Source organism: Leptinotarsa decemlineata, unplaced genomic scaffold, assembly GCF_025532065.1.
Source record: "Leptinotarsa decemlineata unplaced genomic scaffold, Ldec_3_MD MMD2_tig00001064_RagTag_RagTag, whole genome shotgun sequence".
In the NCBI taxonomy this organism is placed as follows: Eukaryota; Metazoa; Arthropoda; class Insecta; order Coleoptera; family Chrysomelidae; genus Leptinotarsa; species Leptinotarsa decemlineata.
The window spans coordinates 958,249-983,340 of record NW_027412558.1 but is presented as its reverse complement, the minus strand read 5'-3'; the positions used below and the strand labels follow the sequence as shown (position 1 = coordinate 983,340).

Genomic DNA, 25,092 nt, shown 5'->3' with positions numbered 1-25,092 from the left:
TAAATTATATTTTTGCTCAGTTTAGGTGCAAGGTTATGTCAAGGTTTCGTCGCTGTATGTAAATATTGATTTAGTATCTTCATAATCTCAATAAACGAAAAGTAAATACACGTGTATGTATTTCTCTGGGAATTTTTTAATCATGATATTGCGTGTCTGCATAAGTGTATTTGTCCCAAGAAAAAAGTTACTTGAGAGTTCAGTAACGTAGTAGAATAGTTGCTTGGTGTTGTTGCCGGCGGTTTCCATATACCGAACTCTGTTTACAAAAACACAGAACACAACACCAAAACTTTTTGATCTTTCATAGTTGACAAAATCAATCCCTTGCGACAATATCTTTATAATGTTTCTCATTTTGACAACTCAGTTCTTGGCCTAGATTGGCCATCAGGCCAATCTGAGTACATTCTCCCTAGGCAACAATCGAGTTGCCTCAGCAACAGAAGGGGAAAATAAGGGTTTTGTTATAATAAAAGTCAAACATGCACTGAGATGGATTATTATTCATTTTAAATATCAATATTATGGTCCAGAACTATGGTCTAGCCCTATCCAGAACTATTGAAACAAAAAAACAACTTGATTATTCAAATTAAACAAATTGAATTATTCTTGGATTTATAATAATAATGATAAATGCTTTTATTGAAAGGTGGCTCAGTACAAGAGATACTGATCTAACCTAACAAATGGCAGAATTCAAAGTCTGCGCATGATGACGTGTAAATTTAGGCCCAACTTGAAGTTGGCACCAGAAGAATTCATATGTAATGAAATAGCTTCTCCCACATACCATGACTGGGGTACTTTTTCTCAGGAGATGAATAAAATTGATTCTCTTTGCAAGGTTAAGTTTCATCTACCATCTTTCTGAGGAACAACATCGAATTCGGAAAGAAAGCACTTGTAAAGGTTGTACAATTTGTGAAGGAAATGTGTAGATGAAGGTTCAAATCAAGTCAGAATGTCAGCAACTAAAAAACGTAAGTAAACTCATTTTGGAACGTGTTTCAAATACGTTTATCCCATCAATTGCAAAAGAGGGCTGTTGGAAGACGTTAGACTTTTATACAAAAAAAGATACAGTAGCAAATATTGCAGTGGAGAAAATTTCGTCGGATTCTTTGATTGGTTCAATGTAGTTTACAGCACTATGCAGCTCATCATTCACCCAAGCATGTTAATTCTTCCAGTAATATTGATTTTTGTTTGGGTCTATGGGACTAGCAGTTTAATAAAGAATGAAGGTAAAGTAAGTATTTCACGGGGTATTTTCCACATATAATGGTGATTCACATGAAACTCAACTGAAGTGATTTCGAAGATACAAAGATTTTACATCTTGTAATCTAATGATAAGACCATGTACGACTCGACAGGACCTGAGTTTTGCAAACGAAGGTGCATATTGTTGTAATTTGTAACTATAATAGTTTTGATTTTCTACTTAACAAACACAATAACCAATGCATATTAGTAGAGCAGTGACTTTTCCAAGAATCTATAAGTTGAAATAAAGCTTAACCTAAATGAATATTTCAAGTATTGTCCTGTATGTGTGTAATCTACTGGTCATTGATACTCAAGCAGCTTTATTTACAATCTCTAGACAAAACGTCAACTCAGTAAAACTCTTCTACGGAGTGTTCTCTGCCCAACACAGAAAATTTCCTATCTAGAGTCTCCATATCAGTGTGATCTGAAGATTCTGTGAAAACCTTGCATTTAAAACCCTTACGAAACGCCTCTGCGTCGTGATAACCCAACCAACTAGTATTCCTAACCCCTGAACCCAAACAAAGGCCAATTGAAGAAACACTTACGTATCTCCGTCCTCGTCTTGCGTGTAATAAAACATCGAAGGGATGTCCTTCAGGTCTGTCGAATGGGATTCAACAAGTGTCTGGCCTTTATCGGGAGAGTTCAGGTCGTTCTGCCCGCCGAGGCTGAGCTTGTAAAAACTGTCCGTCACTACCAATCCGCTATCGATGAGCATTTTTTCTTCGTTTTCCTGCTCTTCGACGCTTCCCGTATCCTGATAGGAGCTGTTGGATTCCTTGAATTCCGTCTCGATGAGGCCGGAATCTGCGATTTCACCGGACACAAAGCCGCTATCCGTCGAGCATTCGTACGCCTGGCATTTGTCTTCCTTTAGCGACTCCCCGGAAGCATCTGGAAATTTAGTGTGTTGCTTAGACATTTTCGATAAAGCACAGGTAACTCGATTCGAACACGAATTGAGGTTAGGGACGCGGGCACTGCGATTTGTTTTGTCAAATGTTCGTTTCGTTATCGATAATATCGCGCGAGATGTGTTCACTACACGGCTCGAGAATAAAGTTCGGAATGAGAGGACGGTGCGTTCTGTGTCGGTTGACACGAGTATGGGGATTCCCGAGACATGCGCACTGTCGCTCTAGCCAGTGACGTGCCTGTTTGGGTAGAGGCGGGCCCGTAGAGAGAAAATCGGAATTGCAGGCAGTCAGATTTGGAAGTTTAGGAAAGTTCTAGTCGTTGCAATTTGGTGAATAAGGGGCGCCGACGTTTACTGCGAATCATGAGAAATTAAATTACGTTTCAACTCCTTTTAAGGACTCGATAACGTACTTTGCACTAGAATTGAAGCTATGGAACGACAAATGACGGCTGAGTTAATCAAAAATGCTGTACATGGACCGTTCATGACGTAATTTAATTAAAGTAGGTGAATAACAAATCGCGGCGCAATTTCCACCAAAGTATCAACAACCCTAATCACTTATTGCTGTAACAAAAGCTTGCAACTCTCTTATTAGTAATGAGTTGTTATATTTCAGCAAGTTGACTGCTTTTTGAATTTTCCGTCATTTCGCCAAGTTATTGATGGTTTTCTAACATATGAATTTTGTATGTTTTTCAAATTCTCAAGTTTCACCAGAGTTTATTAGGTTAGGTTAGGTGAAAAGTGACTGGGTCTATTTGATCCTCTACTGCAACCCGCAAGGGTTTATTGTGACTCACACCTATTCAAACTCGACTAAATAAAACCAACTTCTTGACGAAACCGCTTAGTTCATATGGCCAAGAATCCAGACCAGAGACAATTTTTTGAATGTTTGTATTGAGGAGAGTCGTTTTTGGCAATTTGCTAGCAATTTAGACGTTTAGACTTGTGTGTGAGATTGATCTCCCTCACAGAATTCAATTGCATAGATTTCCGCTTGAAATACGGTCGCATAGATCCCTAGGCAGGTTGATAACTCTGTCCTGGGTCTACAACTGAAGACACCTGCACCTGTTAGGCTGGTGCCCTTGGTTTAGTCTACGGTTGAAAACGTGAATTTGTGAATGAAATACATTGAAATTATCTATTTGATCGTTAGATAATTATAAAGAGACTTCGAAGTCGAAATTTCAAGTTTGGAATCGATATTTCGAGATTAAAGTCGACATTTAGAGATTAAGGTGGAAAGTTTAAGAATAAACTCGAAATGTCGATATTAAAGTCAAAATTTCAAGATTGAAGTCGAAATTTCGAGTTGAAAGTCGAGATTAATCTTGAAATCACGAGATCAATCTTGAAATTTCGACTTTGAAATTGAAATTTCAAATTGAAAGTTGGAATTTTAAGGTGACTCTCGAAATTTCAAGTTTGGAGTCGACAGAGATTAAGGTCGAAAGTTCAGAATTGAACTCGAATTATCGATATTAAAGTCGAAATTTCAAGTTGAAAATTGGAATTTTGAGATTACTCTCGAAATTATAAGATCAACCTTGAATTTTCGAGATCAAAGTCAAATTTTCGAAATTAAACTCGAAATGTTGAGATTAAAGTCAAAATTTTGAGATTCCAGTCCAAATTTGGAGATTCAATGAAGTAAAATGAAAGTAAAAACTTCGAGATTCAAGTCGAAATTTCAAGTTGAAAGTCGAGATTAATCTCGAAATCACGATATTAACCTCAAATTTCCGAGTTCACAGTAGAAATTTCAAGTTTAAAGTTGAAATCTCGAGATTAAATTCGAAATTTTGAAAAAAGTCGAGAATAATCTTGAAATTATGAGACCAACCTTGAATTCTCAAATTTAAAGTCGAAATTTTGAAATTATAGTCAAAATTTCGTGGTTAAACTGGAAATGTCGAGATGAAAGTCAAAATTTAGAGATTCAAGTCGAAATTTTGAGTTGAAAATCGAGATTAATCTAGAAATCATGAAATCAACCTCAAATTTCCAAGTTTACTGTCGAAATCTCAAGTTTAAAGTTGAAATCTCTAGATTAAATTTGAAATTTTGAAAAAAAAGTCGAGAATGACCTTGAAATAATGAGGTCAATCTTGAATTCTCGAGTTTAAAGTCGAAATTTTGAAATGAAAGTGTAAATTTTGAGGTGAAATTCGAAATGTCGAGATGAAAGTCGAAATTTCAAGATTAAAGTCGAAATTTCCAAGTTTACAGTCGAAATCTCAAGTTTAAAGTTAAAATCTCGAAATTAAATTTGAAATTCACGAGATCAACCTCAAATTTCCAAGTTTACAGTCGAAATCTCAAGTTTAAAGTCGAAATCTCGAAATTAAATTTGAAATTTCAAAAAAAAAGTCCAGAATGACCTTGAAATAATGAGGTCAACCTTGAATTCTCGAGTTTAAAGTCGAAATTTTGAAATTAAAGTCGAAATTTTGAGGTCAAACTTGAAATGTCGAGATGAAAGTTGAAATTTCAAGATTCAAGTCGAAATTTACAAGTTTACAGTCGAAATCTCAAGTTTAAAGTTGAAATCTCGAGATTAAATTTGAAATTTTGAAAAAAAAATCGAGAATAATCTGGAAATAATGAGATCAACCTTACATTGTCGAGTTTGAAGTCGAAATTCTGAAATTAAAGTCGAAATTTGGAGGTTAAACTTGAAATGTTGAGATGAAAGTCAAAATTTAGAGATTCAAGTCGAAATTTCGAGTTAAAAGTCGAGATTGATCTCGAAGTCATTACGAAGAAATTACGAGATTAAAGTAGGAATTTCCAAGAAACAACTAATAAAAAATATGGCCCGTCTGCGCTTTCTTATAATCTGCACTGCTCCAACCACGTGCAAAAAAACAATACTCAGATATGTCGCCGCGGGTTTTTTATTTGTTATCCACAAATATTTGCGGGTCAAGGCAATCTCAAAAAAAGCGAATACAAACAGGCGTGGGGAAGGTTAAGGTTCTGTTTAAAGCAGGAAAATCCATTTACTCATTTATCCGTTTCGAAAAAATTTCCCTGTGGGCGCCACCATAATTCCGTTGAACAGATAGGAAAAACCGCCTGTGCTGATTACAAAATGGAAGTACACATAGATTAACCGTGCCTTAGAAAACCGTACGAAATTACTCAGGTAAGAATCGCAATTAGCGAGGAGGAGCTTTTTCGGAAAAAATAAACAAAACAGCCACACAAATCTTGTTCAAATTTAAAGGGGTATGTTTTTAGAAGAGATTAGTTTTTGTGGAAAACAGTTTTGGATTTCTAATCCCTCCTGAAGATATGCCCTTTTCAATTTGAACAAATATATGCCAAAGTTTATATGAAAGTAGTTGTTACAAAAGGGGTTTCATACAGTTTGTGTCTGAAAGTAAATTCTTTGCATTATCTACACATCTTTGTAGAGTTTATTTTGTTGAATGATTTTCCAAGAAGTTTATTTTTGTTGCGTTACTGAAGTTCTGTGTTCCATTTATCGTCGATCTCTACCGGAAAATACTGGAAATAGTTTGGAAGGAATATACTAATTTTCATAATTCAGAAAACACATCAATTATTTCCATAATTTCTTCTTTCACGTTAATGAATTCTGGAGACTGTAACTTTTTTAGTTCAATGAAATTATTAACAACTGAACTTGACAAAGTATAACAACACTGAACCATAGTAACTTTTATAAAATACAAGGAGAGTCTGAAAGCTATAAATTTATTATTGCCGTTAATCTCCAACAGAAACCATGTTCAAAAACATTAAAAAGTTATTGAAGTCATTGACTTTGAATAAACTAGTAGACGCGTGAAAGTGTGTATATATAGTTTTCAATTTGTTAATATGTTTATACTTGGATCAAATTATGCTTGTCACCTACACACACAGAGGAAACTCTCTTGGAATTCTACTGTATTTTATCATATATCGAGATTTCGAATTATTCTGTGCACTGAAATGAATATCATTATTATTATTTCTGCATGAACTCAAAAATTCAACTTGAATTTCAAAAATTCGACTTTAATCTCGATATTTCGAGTTTAATTTCGAAATTTCGACTTTAATCTCAAAATTTCGACTTTGTTCTCCAGATTTCAAGATTGATCTCATAATTTTGAGATGAATCTTGACTTTTTTTTTGAAAATTTCGAATTTTATCTCGAGATTTCAACTTTAAACTTGAAATTTCGACTGTAAACTCGGAAATTTGAGGTTGATCTCATAATTTCAAAATAAGTCTCGAAATTTCGACTTCAAACTAGAAATTTTGAGGTTGATCTCATAATTTCCAGAATTATTTCAAAATTTCGACTCTCATCTTGAAATTTCTACTTTTAACTCAAAATTTTAAGGTTGATCTGATAATTTCGAGATTATTCTGTACTTTCAATTCAAAATTTCGACATTTTACTTAAAATTTTGACTTTTAACTCGAAATTTTGAGGTTGATCTCAAAATTTTCAGAATTATTTCGAAATTTCGACTTTAAACTCGAAAATTTTAAGGTTTATCTTATAATTTCGAGATTATTCACTACTTTCAATTCAAAATTTCGACTTCTAACTTGAAATTTCCACTTTAAACTCAAAATTTCAAGGTTGATCTCAAAATCTCGAGATTATTTTCTACTTTCAATTAAAAATTTTGACTTTAAACTCGAATCTTGAGGTTGGTCTCATAATTTCGAGATTATTGTCTACTTTCAATTCAAAATTTCGACTTCTGACTTGAAATTTCCACTTTAAACTCAAAATTTCGACTTTCAACTCGAAATTTTGACTTTAAACTCAAAATTTTGAAGTTGATCTCATAATTTCGAGATTATTCTCTACTTTCAATTCAAAATTTCAACTTCTGACTTGAAATTTCCACTTTAAACTCAAAATTTCGACTTTCAACTCGAAATTTTGACTTTAAACTCGAAATTTTGAAGTTGATCTTATAATTTCGAGATTATTTCCTACTTTCAATTGAATATACCAAAATATTGGGCACAATAGCAAAATCCACCGACTACTGCAATAAAATTAACTAATTTCAATTCCAATTGGGACTACTATAAAAAATATTCATTGAAACCCAGTAAAATTTGAATGAAATTTTTGATTGATAACCCCCGCATGACGATTCGCATGAATATGCGAAGTAAAAATTCCGCTCTGATAGTATTTCATTTTGTTTGTTATAATTTCGATAAACAGTTCCGAAGAAATTTAGCTGATGACGGTGGAGAAAAAATCCAGTTACAGATATTATTCATTAGATATCAACAAAATATCTCGTCTCATTACGCACGTACTATATTCTAATTGTAGCTATAATAAAATGATTGAAAAACTTATCTCGAAGTTTATTCTTCAATTGACTGTAACTACATAATAAAAACGTTCGATTTTAGGAATTGTTTTGTGCGCGACGTGAAGGAAACAATTACCTGTTTTTTTTCATTAGTATCTTATTGCTAAGAAATCAGCAACATTTTCCTAAAAATTCAACTTCACCATCTCATATTTTGATGAAAGTCGGCACAGATGTATATTTTATAAACGACTAAAAATATGTAAAGTTTTGATTTTTTATGGCTATTTTTTTCTAAAAAAACACCTGTAATTGATCTGCGGTTATTGAACATCTTATAAAAAAATAGATCAACATTGGACACTGTGGGACATTATAGAATCTTTATCTATAACATTCGACGAAACTCATTACTATTCTCATACCATCGCAGGTACATCGGGTGTTCCACAAGGTTCACATTTGGGACCACTGTCGTTTAACCTTTTTATCAACGATCTAATCAGCTGTTTCCATGAAAGCAAAGCTTCGCTATTTGCCGACGATTCGAAATGTTTTAAAATAATTAAAAGTGCTGTCAACTGATTTCAAATATTGTTGTGATTTGTTGATTTTGCCTATTCATTGATTTCTTATGTCTATAATGAATGCTCTAAAAACATTACGCTTACATATTCACAATTAAAACACTCAAAACACAAAAAACCCATAACAATAAATATAATAAATGTTCAAAATTCAGTTTGAGTGGCGCCCCCATCGGTAGAAATTCTTCCCTACTCACAGAATTTAAATAACAAAGTTTCGGACTCACCTTCGCGTCAAAAAATATCTCATACTGGAAACAACGCGGAACTACAGTGTTATTTTTGGGAGACGATTCAAAACAACTAAGTTCTTTAATTGCCGTTCCATCGCTAAACCATATAAGTACCCATAATCAGAATCTCCATCGGATGAGACATCCTATACGCGCATTTGTGACGTACCATTTCTCGAAATCTCCGAGGCGATTTGTGGTCATCGCGTAAGTCGGAATCAGAAGGAACTTTGGCCCGGTTCTAGAGAAATGTTATTGAGAATTGTTACGTTATTACTATGTATAAGGAAAATGGGATGCGTTCTCACGATAGGCTATTTAATCACTTAAATCATCTTTATTGGCAAGCACGTGGATTCATTCAAACCGCAAAACTGTTTTCCGATACTATCACCGTATACGGGTTGTTTATCTGGTGGCCATGGAACTTTCGTTCTACCGAGTGTCAAATATTTTGTTGGCATAGGTAGCGACAGGGTGAGTTTATAGAAGAATTGAGTCAAAATCGGAAAGTTCACTGCTTGGTAACCCCCTGACTCATGGTCAGAAAAATAACATGGACATCACTGATTGAGGCTACAGGTGAGTCTTTTATCAAGGACAATGCCAAGATATTTCACCTGCGTTCCAAATGGAATGACCACACCATTGAGGGAAAGTGGCGTCAGATCTTTCAATTTTCTCGTCCTGATGAAGGGGATTATCACAGTTTTGCTGGGATTGACAGACATCTGCTCCCTCAGGCACAAACTGTGAACAACGTCCAACGTTGCAGGAAGGATGTAAGTATGATAACAGTGATTAAAAATCACTAAAATGTTGTATTTATTTCATAGAGACTTCTCAATGAATCACAACACGCATTTGTTGTATTATTATGGGCGAGATTGATGAGATAAAGCTACACAATACGGCAAACCGTCGTGATATCCTGAATGTCAATCAGAGCGAATTACGTCACTTTAGAGTAAACAAACGAATATGACATCTCGTACAATACAACAGTAAACTCGACGCTAGTTTCTGTGGAGGAGAAGTCACAGTCTATCGCAGGTCTCCTCTATTTTCCGTAACCCGCTACTTCAACACAATCTGTGTCATATAGATCTTGGTTTGCGAAGTTCATTCATTTTTTCACGTTAGTTAAAGATTCATGGAACTATCTTCTGTAAGGTCGATTAAACGTTCTTTTAGTTCCAATTCATTTGGTGAGTTTCCCGCGAAAGAATTTCTGATCCAGTGCACTTTTGAATAATCTTCAGAGAAATACTTCTTAAAGCTTTTATGAAGGCCTTCCAAGTGAACAATGATATCTGCAACCACATCTGGCATTGTAGATATTTCATTTTCTTCAAAAATGATGATAGAGTAGGGAATGCAGATGAATTCTCCTCCAAAACAGAACCAACTTTCTCTTGAAGGAGTTTATTTTGTCACTGACTGTGTTGGGTCCCTGAAGTCCCAATTTCGGTGTGTTGAGTTTGTCAAAAATGTCGGCTAGGTAAGCCAATCTTGACAACCATTTTTCATCAGCAAACAATTTTTTCATGTCATGATTTTTTTCACTTAAAAACTTCTGATCTCAGTTCAAAGAGACGGTTCAAAATTTTCCCGCGAGATAACCACCTCACTTCTGTATGCAGGAGTAAAGTTTTAAACTTGCCACCTATTTCTTCACACATCAAGGAGAATAATCTTGTGTTTAGAGCCCTAGCCTTTATGAAGTTAATCACTTTCACAGCATCTGATAGAACGGAGTTGAGATTTTCCGGCATACTTTTAGCAGCTAATGCTTCTCGATGGATGACACAATGCGTACTTTTGCATTTAGGAGCAACTCTTTTCTTGCTGCTAGCCCAGTCAATTTTCCTGACATAGCTTTTGCTCCATCTGTACACAAGTCACCCTTTGACCAGGGAATGCCTACTTTGAGTACATATTCATCAATTACCTTAAAAATAAGTTCCGCTGTGGTATTTGATTCAAGTTGGTTGCGTCTCACCTATTGTGTGGGGCTTTCCATCTTTTGTAATTCTTAAACTAGCAAGGTATGACGCCTTTATCAAATTAGTATCAGTATTGTCAAACTTCGCCAAACATTGGGTTTTAGGCATCGTAAATTTTACGATTTGGCAATGTTGATTATTTCTATTGTTCCTATTGGTCAATCGAAAAAGAAGCGGGAATAGGGGCGTGATGTCACCGCCCTACCACATTCGATATTTAATGATTAATTACGAGAAAACTACGGTTCTTAGAGAGCTGAAACAAAGTGCACTGTTTTTCAATTTGAAAGTTCTATCAAGGAACTATAAACCAAAAATCATGAAACAAGTCCATTGCGGAAAAACGACTCCATTTGCAGAAAAGGACAATGCTGCTTTATCAAGACATTGCATAGTGTCACAAATCAATGAAAACGGTGGCAAAATTGCATGAAATGGGCTTCAAATTGCTCCCGCATATACCAAATTTGCCAGATTTGGCTCCCACCGACTACTAGCGCCTATTTTGAGGCAAAAGAAAAACTAGTGAGAATAATAAATAAAATAATGGCATATCTAAGATGAATTGTGTAAGAACACTTCCCAACAGAAAACTTTTTGGGAAAAATGCTTGTTTTTTGAAACATCAACGTTCAGGGTATATTTACAGCTTTGAGCTGCATATTACTACAATGTTATATACTAGTTGAAAGGATTTTTGCCGTCTATGGAAGAGTTGTGATAAACATTAGTACCGTGTTCTTTTGGACAAACCAGTGTGATCTACGATTTTTTCCATCTGTCTTGTGAATAATTTAACTCATGGATGTTAACTAACAATCATGTAAACTCACAAGCTGAGTTTCTCGGTAAAACCAGTATTCAAACATTGTTCTCCATGTTTATTCTTTTGCGTATGTAGGTATTGATAATATAATCATGAAGTAATGGGTTAGTCGATGCTGACCTAAGCTTTTAAAACAAAACAACCGATCAATTTGGGAATTTCCAACTAGTGACTGATTTCTACATTTGGTGCATTTGTAAACTAGACCACATCGAATAGGGATTCAATTTGAATGCAGTTTTTCCCGAGTTAGATACTCTGGTATATTCGTCATTTGTATTTTTTAACATCCTAATTGCCCACGAAATTACTTCAACTAAATATCAAAATATGAAAGTTGACACAAATTATCTAAAAGAACAATTCGCTCAGGCATAGAATTCACTTGAAATATTGACAGTGGCATACAGTGATTATACTCTGAGTTACAAACTCTTCGAAGCAGTGTTGCCAACTGGATGAGCCATAAAGTCGCTACACATGAACCAAAATTCCTCTACACTACTTCATATTCCGCTATGCTTGCATATCTGACATAATCAGTTCGCGCATGCGACCTATCGAAAACTAAATACTACAGAACTTACAGTTTGTAGTTTGTGTACCATTTAGATACCGCAAACTGAACTATCACTGTCAGGAATCAGGATCATGCTAATTTTCAACCGCGAAACTCAGTAGATGGTACCTGATTTTCTAAATTCACAGCAGTTAATTTTTGAAAGCTGTCGTTTCGACCAAATATATCTTAGCTTGAAATAAGGATTTTGAAAAATAAAAGAAAATATCAATTTGTTTACGTACATAGTCACCCTGAGCTCTTGAACAATCATTCGTTCTAATGCATCCTTTCAAGTTGGAATCAGAGCCAATGTTGAAAAAGTTCGTTTTCGAGACTTCTTGTATTTTTTGAACATGTCCCGTTTCCGTCAATTTCAACTGCGGTAGCTCTTTCGCTCAAGCTACAATCAGATGAACTATCTTTCATTTCCACTATAATTTGTTCCATAGAATTTATAATACTCGAGACAGTCGAGACTTTTAGTTTCAAGATATTGGAGGTTGTATGGTTTATGATATGAATGAAAATATCTAAAAATATTCTTCTCTTTTATCATGTAATGGCCTCAGCTACTAAGACTATAACGTATTGATTGTGCATTCAATTATTCAAGTGTCAGCTGTCAGCTTCGATGGCTGTCCACTGCCTCTTCTTCTTAAATACTTTTTTCAATACTGATTGATTGTAGAAAATTTCACTACTTTATGTTCAAACCCGCTACGCCGATACCGTCAAGTAAATTCCGCTACGGTAGCGGAATTTCGCTACGGTTGGCAACTCTGTTTCGAAGAACTACCGTTTTCAGAATGACTTTCATTTTTATTCGGATGTTTAAAATTCCAATAAGATCTTTTTGGTTTTCCCCTTTTTTGACATTATCGGTTTTCATGAAGGAATTATCGAGAAATTTCATTATTCCACGGGGTTTTGCGCGAGTTCTAACAAATACTCGTAAAATTGCGGTACCACCAAGTACCGCTTTCTATTGTTTGGGTATGCTACGTTAGAGGAAACCCCGCATTCGTATCGATCTTGACCTGATTGATAGCAATAAACGAGTATTCCATAAACTGTGTCTCAGGTGCTTCCCTTATCTGAGGAAATTTTATTTCTCTGTAAACATCATAAAAAAATGAATTCTAGTAGGATTCGGTTTCTCTACGTTGAGTCGTTGTGGTATTTCTTCGTTGTTATCATTGGTTTTCAATAAATAGTTGTTAGAACTTTTACCTGATTTCGATAACATAACCTCTAATATTAAAGACGTATATTAATTATTCGTTTTCTAAAGAGTATTCTTATACTTACATGGAAGTTTCAACATTTCAAAATCATGCTGAACTGAAATCTGAAAACTGAAACTTTCCCAGCACCAATGAGTCGATTCTAGACACTTTACCGTTGTTTGCCTGTATAAATCCTGGTTTCATGGCTCACGATATCTCACTTTTGATTTAACAAGTTGTCATATTCGGTTGTTTACTCTAACGTGACGTAATTCGCTCTGATTGGCGTTCAAGATATCAAGCGACTTGCCGTATTTTGTAGTTGTATTTCATCAAAATATCATTAATATCGCTCAAAACAATACAATAAATTCGTGTGCTCTTTTGCATCAACAGGGTTTCACTAAGCAATGAAACTAGTAATATTTCATTTTGTAAGTTGCTCAACTTATAGTAAAATTTCAGACGTAGTCAAATCGAAAAAAACTCGAAAACAAATACTGAAAGTAAGTAAGGATAATAGAAATAAAACATATCAACAGTACAAACAAATTTGAAAATTGAAAAGAGTGCACATGTTGGCAACGCCGTAACTTGTCATCTTGTGACGTCATTCTCTTCTCAACGTGAACAACCTATATATCTTAGTTATAGTTCTGTGGTTTGACAAAATAAAAGCGAATCGGCAAAACACTATGGTTTCTATGCATCTTGGTTCAAATATGCAACTTATGAAAGAGAAGATCAGAATCACAGCAACAGACATTGAGATTACTTCATATTATCATTACAGTTGGTTCAATAGCTGGAGAATTGACAAGTTCTTGAGTTTATTTTCATGCAAAGAATATATAGTTTTGTTTTAACTTATTTCCTGCAACATTTTCAGCCCTTCAATATGAGGTTATTTGAACATCATGTAGGTTCAAGGAAGGTTATGTAGAGGGAGCTCTGGATGCAATTAGAAGGAAAAAGCATAACAACGGGCGACAAAGATTTTGAAATTGACAAAATAAGTGAAAATAAAAAACAGAAAAGGAGCTAATTTTCTTCTCGAATCAACCTGTCATTATGATACTGCAATGCCATAGAAAATGTCACTGCAACAAAACGTCACTAGGGAAATAATATTAAACGGTTACGTACAGAAAATCCTCACCAAATTATGATTCACAATATTTTTGTAATCTTCACAGTTCAACCAGAGCAACCACAGTGACAGAATTATCTTGACTGGCTCTGCTACAGAATACGAAGCAAACCAAAACTGTTCACCAGACGAGCTACCTTGATAATAAGAATTTCCAATACTAAAATTGATAACGGCTTGGCATTGGGGTCCCCGTATCAATCTGTAACCCTCGGTGTCAGCATCCATGACGCCCCCCCCCCTCTACTACTGATTATTAGAAAATCTCAGAGCTCATGAGAAAAGATAACAACTCTTTTGTATTGACCATATTATAGAAACGAGTTATGAAGGTTGGACGAAATTCATGTGAAAAGCATCAAAACCATGAATTTCAACTTTTGTGTTCAAATAGATAAGTGGCTCTTGTGACACCTCGTTTGATACGTCTTTCAATGCTCTATCCAGCGACAGTTTATTTTTCGGTATCGGACCAGCCGCATTTGCGTAATTAGCAGTTATATTATGTGTCATGTGTTTTTGTCGTTCCTTATCTCAATAAATATATATTCCACTGTGTCGTAGTATCTAAGTATATAATGATCGATAGAGAATTTTGTATTCTATACATTGATGTTGTTCATATTTTCCAAATTTTGATTGTTTGCCTCTTTTCAGCTTATTACTATATGATGTCGTTTAGCGATTTTCAGCCAATTGGAACGGTCTTTGCTTTTGCGCAACCAAAACGATCTTTTTTTGGATCGGATCACCACGTGCGTCACTTTCCAAAGACAAAAACCCACCCTGAAAGAGACCATGGTTACTGTATGGTGGTCGGCGGCTGGTGTAATTCTCTTCCACTTTCTGCAACCGGACTAAACAATCACAGCAGAGTTATAATGTGAGGAAACCGACAAAATGTACCGAAAATGGCGTCAGCAGCAGTTGGCGTTGGTCCCAAAATGAAACGAATTGAGCGTTGAAGTTCTGCTTCATCCACCATACTCACCAGACCTCTCGCCAACTGACTATAATGCTTGATCCTGTATATGTTGTTTAAGATGATTGTATGTCAAGTGGACTGTGACTTGTCACTTTTCTGATTAACTGAGAAAATTGTGAAATTAAACAGTTACATGGAAAAACCTTGGATCATTACTACGCTCGCTTGCTGAAATTATCCAAGAACTGTAATTTTCATGACCATAAGAAAGAAACTAATTCCACCCGGATTAGGCGAATTGCATTTTCTGAAAAATTAACACTACAGGGTGTAACTGAATAAGTGTGAAACATTTAAGGAGGCGATTCCTCATCGAAAAAAAGATAGGATCTTTCTTATAAAGGAACTTCATTGGAGCATCCCTTGTTAAGGTGCAGCCCCTTAAAGGGGGTATATTTACCAAAACCTGACTAAATGTTCTGAAAATTCATATGAAACCATACATGTTGATTTTGCCGAAATCCAGAAAAAGTCTGACTTGAATAAAACAACCGAATCGTTCATTATTATTGTTGATGAGGCAAGGAAAATAGTAAATATGTAAAACAATATTTAGGTAAGTTAACATTTGTGAATGAAATAAAAAATATAGTAACTGATTGCGGAAAAGTATTTATATCTGGTGAATTTCATGAGTGAGCAAATGAGAGAGGAATAACAATTAAACATACTACCCCATATCACCCCGGAGGAAATGGAATTGCAGAACGTTCTATAAGAGATCTAAAGTTATTCATGAAGTGTTATGGTGTTATGGTGTTCCTGGTGATTGGAAGAATTACGTAAGGCATCATAATCAGTCACATTCTGAATTTTTAGGTTGTTCACCATCATATAAGTTCTACAGCAAATCAATAGTTTTACAAGCAGATAAAGTATTGGTCTTTAATTTACAAATAAAGGAAATACCAAAAACGCCAGAACAACAAATGAAATACAAAGAGAGGGTTCAAAATCAAGCCAATAAAAATAGAAAATTGAAACCACCTGAACTGAAAGAAGGAGACAGCAGTAGCAGGAGACAGAAAAGAGTATATAACGAAAGGTCCTTTCGAAATAACAAAAGTGCATTTCATCGACGGGATTCGTAAATTTCGACAATATTCGACAATATTTCGACAATAATATTCGACAGAATCACTCATATTTCTAATATGAGGAAGTTTCATGACAGGAGTGATGACTTTGAAGAGGGGAAGCTTTGTAGTATATGAACATTATGTATACCTACTTCTTTTTCATATATTCTTATTACCATGGTGATATAAAAAAACAAGCATTTTGTTAACAAGTAAAGTTATTAGTTAGGAATTCATCCTTTAGTTCCTTTTAAAGTTTATTACATTACTCATACATTAGTAATTTTTTCAAGCCAGAGTTGTTTTATTGAATTCATATTTTTTTTATTCGAGCTTCAATACAAAGAAGTGATCTTTTACAAAATTTCGGCTTGCTACCTGCTGAATTATTGTTTTTTGTATTAAAATACTGAATACTCAAATTTTGTATCAATATCGATGCAAAAAGTTTGATATTCTTTGAAACTGAAGAAATAATACAGAAAACTTAAAAGTTCAAATAGTTGCTGCAGATCTGAAAGATTTTACGATTTATATAAAAATTCATTGGCTTGTTCTTTTATCATTTTTAAGGGTCTTGAAATCGAATTCATTGCCCGCAAAATTTTGAATATTGTAGACTGAATTATTTCATTTTTTTTAAAGTTTTTTGACTTTTCATTTTACTCAAAATTCTGATAACTAGCTCTTTATTTTTTGTCGGGATATGATTCGACCATGAATAAATGTTAATTTAAGGACTCTGACTACCCAGAAACATTTTGACGGTCCTAATATCATCAATAATCTTCGAAAAATAGAAAATTGTGAGATCATTAACAAATATTTAATTTTTTTCAACATGTACGTAGAAAATAGACAGTTACTGAAAGACCATAGCGGTGAGCGATCATAATTTTTAGTTTGTTGAAAACAAGGACAGAATCTACTTCTTAGGAAGCAGAAAATTGATTCAGAATTGCACCAATGGGAGTTCGGCCGACAATGGTGGTGGGGATACAATCAAAAACACTCACCAATTGAACGTTTCTCTTCGATTTTCCTGAAACGATTCGAGCGCGACATTTGAAATGGGTAAACGAACGTTTCGAACAAAATCGCGGGTCGTCATCAGCGCGCGATGTCCTTCTCGAGTACACCCGGTATAAAACGGGGATCAGTATCGTGAAAGGCTCCAATCGGAACTGAAAACTGAAACAGCTCCCGCTGAACTGTTTTAATAGGTCCTCTAGCGTGGAGCAGGGCCGTATTGAGTAGCCGACGATAAAAAAAACTGGGAAATTCCGGCGCAGCGTCGATCTCCGTCACGACTAGCGATCGAGGAGGCTATGAGAAGTTTTATTGTTTCGTTTCGTGTTTGTTTAGCTTGACGCAAGTTGCATGGCATTCTTTGGCGGTTTGTGGAAGCATCGGGGAATCTGCACTGTGAAGGGGGATTTTATTGTTTTTGTTCAGAAAACCTGAAAGATAAGGGTTTTGGCGAAATGAAAATAGGAAGAATAAAGTGTTCGTGTTTTTTATCATAAATGAATTGAATTATTCATGTGGAGAGCCTTTGCCTTTAAACACTGGAACAAATTTAGATTCCTTTATATCAGGAAATTCACCTGAGGTAAATGTACCAACCGATCTGAGAGCTTTCCCGTTAATATCGTCGGTTCCCGCAGTAGGTTTAGCTGCGGTTTTTTGCAGAATTTCTAAAATTTCAGTAGGAGTTGTTGGGGCTGCTTTCTATATCCCTTCCTCTACTCAGATCTCGTTGAGGCTTAGTTCGATCACTGCATATCTCAACAAAATAATCATTAATTGAATAATTTTTTGTCAGTCCATCTGTTAGTAGTTGGACATTTCTGTCAAAGATATTCACAGGGAAAGTTATATCATTATTAGACTTAGATTCACTCATTATTCTCCAACTTTCTTTCATAATATTTCAAAATTATATAGCCTTTGATCATTCAAGAAATTGATCAAGCTCAAGTAGAAACCACAGATCTTCCTAAAATTCAATTCAATAACTTCACAATATACCTCAATCCTTTTGCTGAGATAGAACTAGAAGCACTTTTAATGAGTAAACTCAAAAACAAACATTCTGCAGGAAATGACGATATACCGCTCTTCCTTCTAAAGAAATGTTTGAGCAATATCATCAAACCTTTGACTTTTTTAGTGAACTTGTCATTTTTAAAGGGAACATTTCCCAACTCCCTTAAAACAGGGAAAATCATCCCAATTCATAAAAAGGGTTCAACTAACGAAATGGATAACTATCGTCCCATAACAATAACGTCAAGCTTCTCAAATATCTTTGAATATTCTTTCCTTGAACGGTTGTTGAAATTTGTTTCACACATTTTGAGTACTAATGAGATTCTCATGATCATTATTTTTATAATTGTTGAGTCTCATCTCCTAATATTCAACACGAAACGGTATTAGCGCAACTAAACATTAAAAACCCAGTTAAATTTATTCCCAGTTAATAAAAGAACTAACGTAAAAACGCAAAACGCATTTTTCTCATCATTTATGTTTCTAAAAACTCAGTCAGTTGTGTATAAAATGTTGTTTACAAGTAGTGTACACTGATAAATACGTTGTCACATACGAAAGTTCCAGCGTCTGTTGTTTCTGGAAAAACCACCATTCGCGTTGTATGTAACCCTAACCTCGATTTCATATAGTTCCCCGATTCCTGTCAAGTTCGTCGGAAGCCATTGAAGGAGAAAATAAATCGTTTTTTTTTTACATATTCAATACACCTTGCTCCTATTGTTGAAGATATATTCAAGTCGTATTGCAGAAATACATACCGTTAACTACAATTTTCTATCATTAATTTCAATCCAGTCACAGATATGGAATTTCAAAATCATCTAATATGTTACCTTGGAGAATTTTGAACTGCGGCACCGAACTTTTGAAACTCTATTGACATGCATTTTTGAAGATTGCAAGACACATAGAAACCGTGGCGTTTCCACCGATTCGCTTTTTTGTCAAAAACTCTCGACGAGAGAAATATAATTGATCCAACGGTTTAAATTCGAATGAGTTGCGAAAAAAAATGCATTTGAATATTGGAATGGAAATAATTATATTACGATCAACAGAAAAGTTGACCTATGGGAATGAAATCAAAATACTTATACAAGCTATGTTACATCTGTGGATCGTCTCTTATGGTATAAGGTGCGTTTTGTTGACATTCTTTAGGGGATGAGGGCCACCGTCGGTGAAGCCGTCAGGGGGCGCTGATGTTAATAACAGTCCGCCTAATTGACCAGGACGTCTTTGATCCGTGAGTAACTCGGATCACAAATTTCCAAATGATGAACATGCTTGTCAAATTATCAGGTGCAAGTTACATTTCACTTCGAATGACAACGAGTTGGCAAGGAAATCTATCGGAGATGAAAACATTTCAATAAGAATTTAATTAATGAAATGTGAGAAATCTGATGAGTTAAAAAATAACATTTGAAAAATTAGACAGAAAATAAATAATGAACATGAAATATGAAAAAATATAGAAACATTAATTCGTAAAGAAGACAAATTATTGTAAATAATTAGATGGATCTAATAATAAGTTTAGGTAAATAATATGTAAGCAATGGAAATAAGGCAAACCAGTTATCAACCGAAAGCGACGTAAACAAAGAAACGCCAGAACTGATCTGCTGCCCTCTGACCCCTCTGGTGGTGCCCTCATTCAAAATAAGCGATCGCCCCTTACTGTCGATGTTGTGAAGTAAAGACAAATACAGTGTTTATCTTAGTAGCCATTAATTAGTTTTTTTTGTCGCTGTTACATTAATTCTTCCAGTGAATTGGTGAAGATTCTGTCGATTATTACTTTTTTTCGATTTGAGTTAGATCGATTCATAATCAAGTTGTATTTGTCATTACTATACGTGTCGTAATGTGACTTATGACACCAATTTCCATTGTTTTCCGCGAGAAAGTCTGTCTAAAGTTGTGTTGGAAACTTGTTTAGGATTGAAAGAGAATTGGTAACTGGACGAAAGCCCAAAATAAATGAAATGAAAAAAATTAGAAAAAACTGCAGGAATCGTAATGGGCCGATATAATTAACCACAATGAAAGTATCGCCTTTTTCATCAACCAGTCTTCAGTATTTGGGGAAATACTCAATTTGCAACTGATAAATTTATAAGATGAACAAACTATGACAGTAAATGTTTCAAAACATTTTTAAATAACTTTACCTAAACTATACTTAACCTAACCTAGCCTACGAAGTTGGAGATAATTTTTTTCATTCGTTAGTTATGCCTTTTAAAAATGCTGCCTTCCATTATGTCATATGGAAATGTCGTAAAATAGTATTGGATAAAGCTAATAAACCTTCAACATAATCGGCAGGTAATCATTCATTTTGAATAAATTTGGGAAAGTCTAAAAAATTCAAACACAACTATCGCAAGTTGAACCATAATCAACAGTTTTTATTGCATTATTGTCCTCTATCTATCCATACTGATGTTACGTCAATGGTGCTCTAATCTGATATCAGTTACAGCAAACGTTTTTTGTTCTCGAATAATGAGTCGGTTTTTCCTGTAACTTTGATCAGAAATAATGGTTTTCACCTGGTGATTATTTTACAATCGGTACGGATTAGTAGTACAGTGTTTACGAAGACTCTGATAACTTTCGAAAACTGAGTTTCGAATACAGAAATTACTTTACACGAGATTGAAATCTCAATTGAAAGATAAATTTCAGAAAACTATGCAAAGTAGATCATGAGATTTGCCTGAGTTGACACACTGACAATCCTCTTTTCCTTCTCGTCTGTGAATTCCACTCAATTTTTTTTCTGAATGGATCATATACAATTTGGTACATAAACTTTATTTTTACGTGGGTGATACAACTTCTTTTTATTTTTTCGTAATCAGGACAACAAACTAATCAGGATTTAGTTCAAATTATCGAAAAAGTTATTAGGTTGTTAGCCTGTCTTATTATTATTTCATAGCTGTCAATTGTATCGCTGTCAGCTGTCAGTTTCATGTCAATTTTATCGCTGTCAGCTGTCAGTTTCATCGCTGTTGGGAAGAACCCACATCGTGTCGCTGTGAAACTTCCATTTGTTCATCATTTTATCGGTTCGAAGGAGATAATCTGAAAAAAGACGTTTTTATCGTTCCTTTTCAATAACCCACATAATTCCTTTAAATTTTTCGCTGGAGGCGTAATATGGCAATGATTTTTTTCGATCAAATCTTCATGATTATCTTTCATAATTTGATGAAACTAGTAGGTAGGTACGAAAAACAGGTATCTGCTGCGGTCAAGATAATTCCTACGAAATTCCACAAGCTCTTCTACTAGCTCGTAGAGAAAATAATTTGTTTTTTATAATAGTGACGCATTCCTTGATATCATCCCGTATTTTTAAGTCCGCGACCAGGATGCAACGAACGTAACAAAATGCAACGCTAAACCGATAAATTAACGAGAAACCTTGGATATGACGAAAAGAATTATGATTCGATTGATGTGAACGATAATCACTGAAGGATGTGAATAAATCGACAGGTACAGGTCACGGCTTTGTTTGTTCATTGACGTGGGACAAGCTATTTGTGTTTTAATTTGTAAAGGTACGGTCAATTCAAATATTATGGAAACTATTTAGATTTCAAGTTGAAAGAGTTGTTCAAAAAGTGATGTTAAATCCCTCACTCTTACCAAGGATCTCTTTCGAGCCTGTTGCTGACCAATGTTTTGTCAGTAACATTCATAATTGCTTTATCAACTCATAGTCTCTGTGGAATTGAACATACTGGTAGGTATCATTTGCATCACCCAGCACTATTTACGACCTAAAGGTCCAGGTAATCAACCTCATTTCAGCTTTCCTCATTAGCTTGTGTAAATGAGTTACTCCAAATGTTACAAGTTACATTTTTATTGACTGAAAGTCAACCAGACTGCTGATTGACACTGGAACTCACAGTATTCTGGTAATCACCTCAAAATGTCAACTACGAATTGCCTTATACAGTACTGTCACCTAATAGAGAGGACTGGACCCTCCGAGAGAAGGAAATATTAAAAGCAGATAGTTGTTGGTTTATAGATGGATCAAAAACACCTTCAGGTTCTGGTGCAGGTGTTTTCAGTCGCAGACCCAGGACAGAGATATCAACCTGCCCAGGGACATATGCGACTGTATAGGCCGCAGAGGTCGAGAGCTATCGATGGCGCTATCGATAATTATCGATAGTTTAAACTATCGAACACTATCGATTATATTTTTAGACTATCGATGGTATTCGATAGTTGTGTTATGTAAGTGATGTCAACGTATCTTGACATATTATTTTACTTGATATTGACCGTTGACATAAATGACAGAATGAAAGAAGTGAAAGAAAGAGTAGAAAATAACATTATTTAGAACAAAAGTGAGAAAAGAAGAGAAAGGTGAAACTTCTTTCATCAGTTTCATCTGTCATAATATGACAAGAAAAGAAAAAAAGTCACCAGTCCCTCCAGTCATCGAATGTTTACATTTTATATTTTATGGTTTGTTTTGTTTCAGTTGTAGTTTTATTTTTATTCTTTTTCGGTTTTTAATTTGTACGCTTGATAAAAATGGACAAATTTTTAATAAAAGAATTTACATTTGTTCAATAAAAAAGTTCGAAACGTTTTCCATATTTTTGTTTGGTTAGATTTGAATGGAAACTAATTAAAACTTTTATACCAAAAAAATCGTATTTTATATGCTTCCATAGAGTGTCTATTTCAATTCATTTGATAATAGAAAACTTAAAAAAAAGTTCACTGTCGAAAACTATCGATAATTATCGATGGTCAAGACTATCGATAGTTCTCGACCCCTGTCCAGTACCCCTATTCAGTGTTACCACTATAAAATTTTCGAGTGTAAATAGACTGACATTTTCTAGGCCTTTTTTGGAATAATTCATAGTCGAAACAGATAGAATTTGTGATTTTATAGATTCCTGGATGTTCTCGGATATATGAATCGAAGTATTAAAATTGATATGGATAAAAATGAAAAATCCTAGGGAATTTTACTTTTCAGGTTGTTCAATTGTTCGAAATCTGTCACCTATATATGTTTACCTGTTGTCACAATTTCAGTGATTCAGTGTTCAGTTTGTTTTTGCCAAGTAGTTACGTTTTGATAGTGTATTCTGTAGGTGTATGATATCTTTTTCCATACCATTATAATCACCAGAGGATGTTCCAGGTGCCCTATTGAAAGAAAATTCATTGATTGAAGACCATTCAGTTTCAGAACTCCAAAGATGGTTAGACTGTTTCTATCAGAACGATGCTGTTCTACTGAATACAATAAAGAATAAGTGAATACAACAATAAAATTTCATATGGTATATGACATGTGACGGTTGAAATGACAGGATTACCACTATTAAACGACGTACAAACTCAAAATTCCCTAGGATTTTTTACTTTTGTCCATAGAAACTTCAATACTTCGATTCATATATCCGGGAACATCCAGAAATCTATTAAATTAAAAATTCTATCTGTTCCGACTTTGAATTATTTCAAAAAAGGCCTAGGTCAGTCGATTTATCTTTATCGTGGAGGTCCTTCTTCTGTGGAGGTCCTGAGGCAGTAGCCCCCCTGTCCTCTCCTAAATCCGGCTCTGATCAACTTAATTTTGTTTGGGAGTGCAAAATCTGATTTTGAAAGATTTCGAAAATCCTTCTCTTGCCTTCCAATTTCTTTTTTTATACTATCCATCGGAGTTGTTTTGAATGACTTTCTAGAAAAAACTTCATTAATTAATCAACTATTAATATCAATGGAATTCGCGACAAATTCTAATAATGAAATGCATCATTCAATAAATAAAAATAACTTGAAAACTGAGCTTAACATCTCCAACTTGTGAGATTTTTTTCGGTCTTTGTAATGTTGGGTGGTGAGTCAATTAAATATTTGGTTAATACCTACTTTCTTTGTCGAAACGCCGACGTGGAATTTGGGAAACTCCAATGACGACTGCTTTCTTCCAACATTACGTAAGAGGATGCCTTTTGCTAACTTCATAGAATTTGATTATCGAAGTGTCCGGAAATGCACACTGTCACACCTATTGCCTAAACTGACCGTTATGAATGACCCATAGATCACAAGGTGCGCATATCTACGAGCGATAATTATTGTTAATAGTTCACTGAATTCAAGAATGAAAAAAATGACCGAGCAACTAGAAGTACAATGAAAATTCCTCGTAGAACTAATTCTATTATAAAATGAAAACGTGCTTAACACAAAAATATTAATTTGGTCTTCCTAATCAGCTTATCTCGATTTGGATCTCTCTGATCTACTTCTTGTATACATTAAATAGTTGTTTTTCGAGCACTTTAGGTAGAGGAAAAGCATATACATGAAGAAAAACAGCATTTTCGTAACAGTGTTTTCAGGAAACTTCAAAAGGATTTAACTTAAACAAAAAGGAAAATTGTATTAACAGATTAAGTTTTACTGGTCTACTACGCCGAAGGAAAGCAAAGCCATAAAAAAAAAGAAGAAGAAGATCGAGTTTTTGTCACAGATTCCAATTGACCTTAATAAGGGCCGGTTTATCAATATGTAGTTAAATGCTCCTGTTAGCTACCTCGAAGCTAAGCTTAGCTGATAGTCAATGTTGCAGTTACTACTCAAATCGTTTATCATACCCTGACTGATGCTGATGTTTAATAACTGTTAGTTAACTAAGGTTGGCATAAGTGACTATTTCAGGGGCTTGTTTTTATTGAAGGATTGTTTTTCAAAAATGACAGCTGCTAACAAAAAGTTCATGAGTTATACATAATAACCTATATGAGTTGAGAGGGCATATGAAAAACGAAAATGAGCAATAAAAGAACATCC

General features: G+C 34.6%; 1 protein-coding gene across 3 annotated transcripts in view; it reads right to left on the bottom strand.

Annotated features, from left to right (window-relative positions):
* The window catches only part of cact (NF-kappa-B inhibitor cactus), a 53,972-nt gene extending 36,494 nt beyond the window's left edge, over positions 1-17,478 (bottom strand). The window contains exons 1-2 of one of the 3 annotated variants that reach the window (XM_074175494.1): positions 17,187-17,478; positions 1,827-2,175 (exon numbers count right to left, since the gene is read on the bottom strand). In XM_074175494.1, the coding sequence (XP_074031595.1) occupies positions 1,827-2,175; positions 17,187-17,235 (398 nt within the window). In that variant the 5' untranslated portion in view covers positions 17,236-17,478. Of the gene's footprint in view, positions 1-1,826; positions 2,367-13,038; positions 13,070-17,186 lie in introns of those variants that run through there. The other 2 variants (XM_074175496.1, XM_023173411.2) reach the window with 2 other exon arrangements.
* Between the last annotated feature and the right edge of the window lie 7,614 nt (positions 17,479-25,092).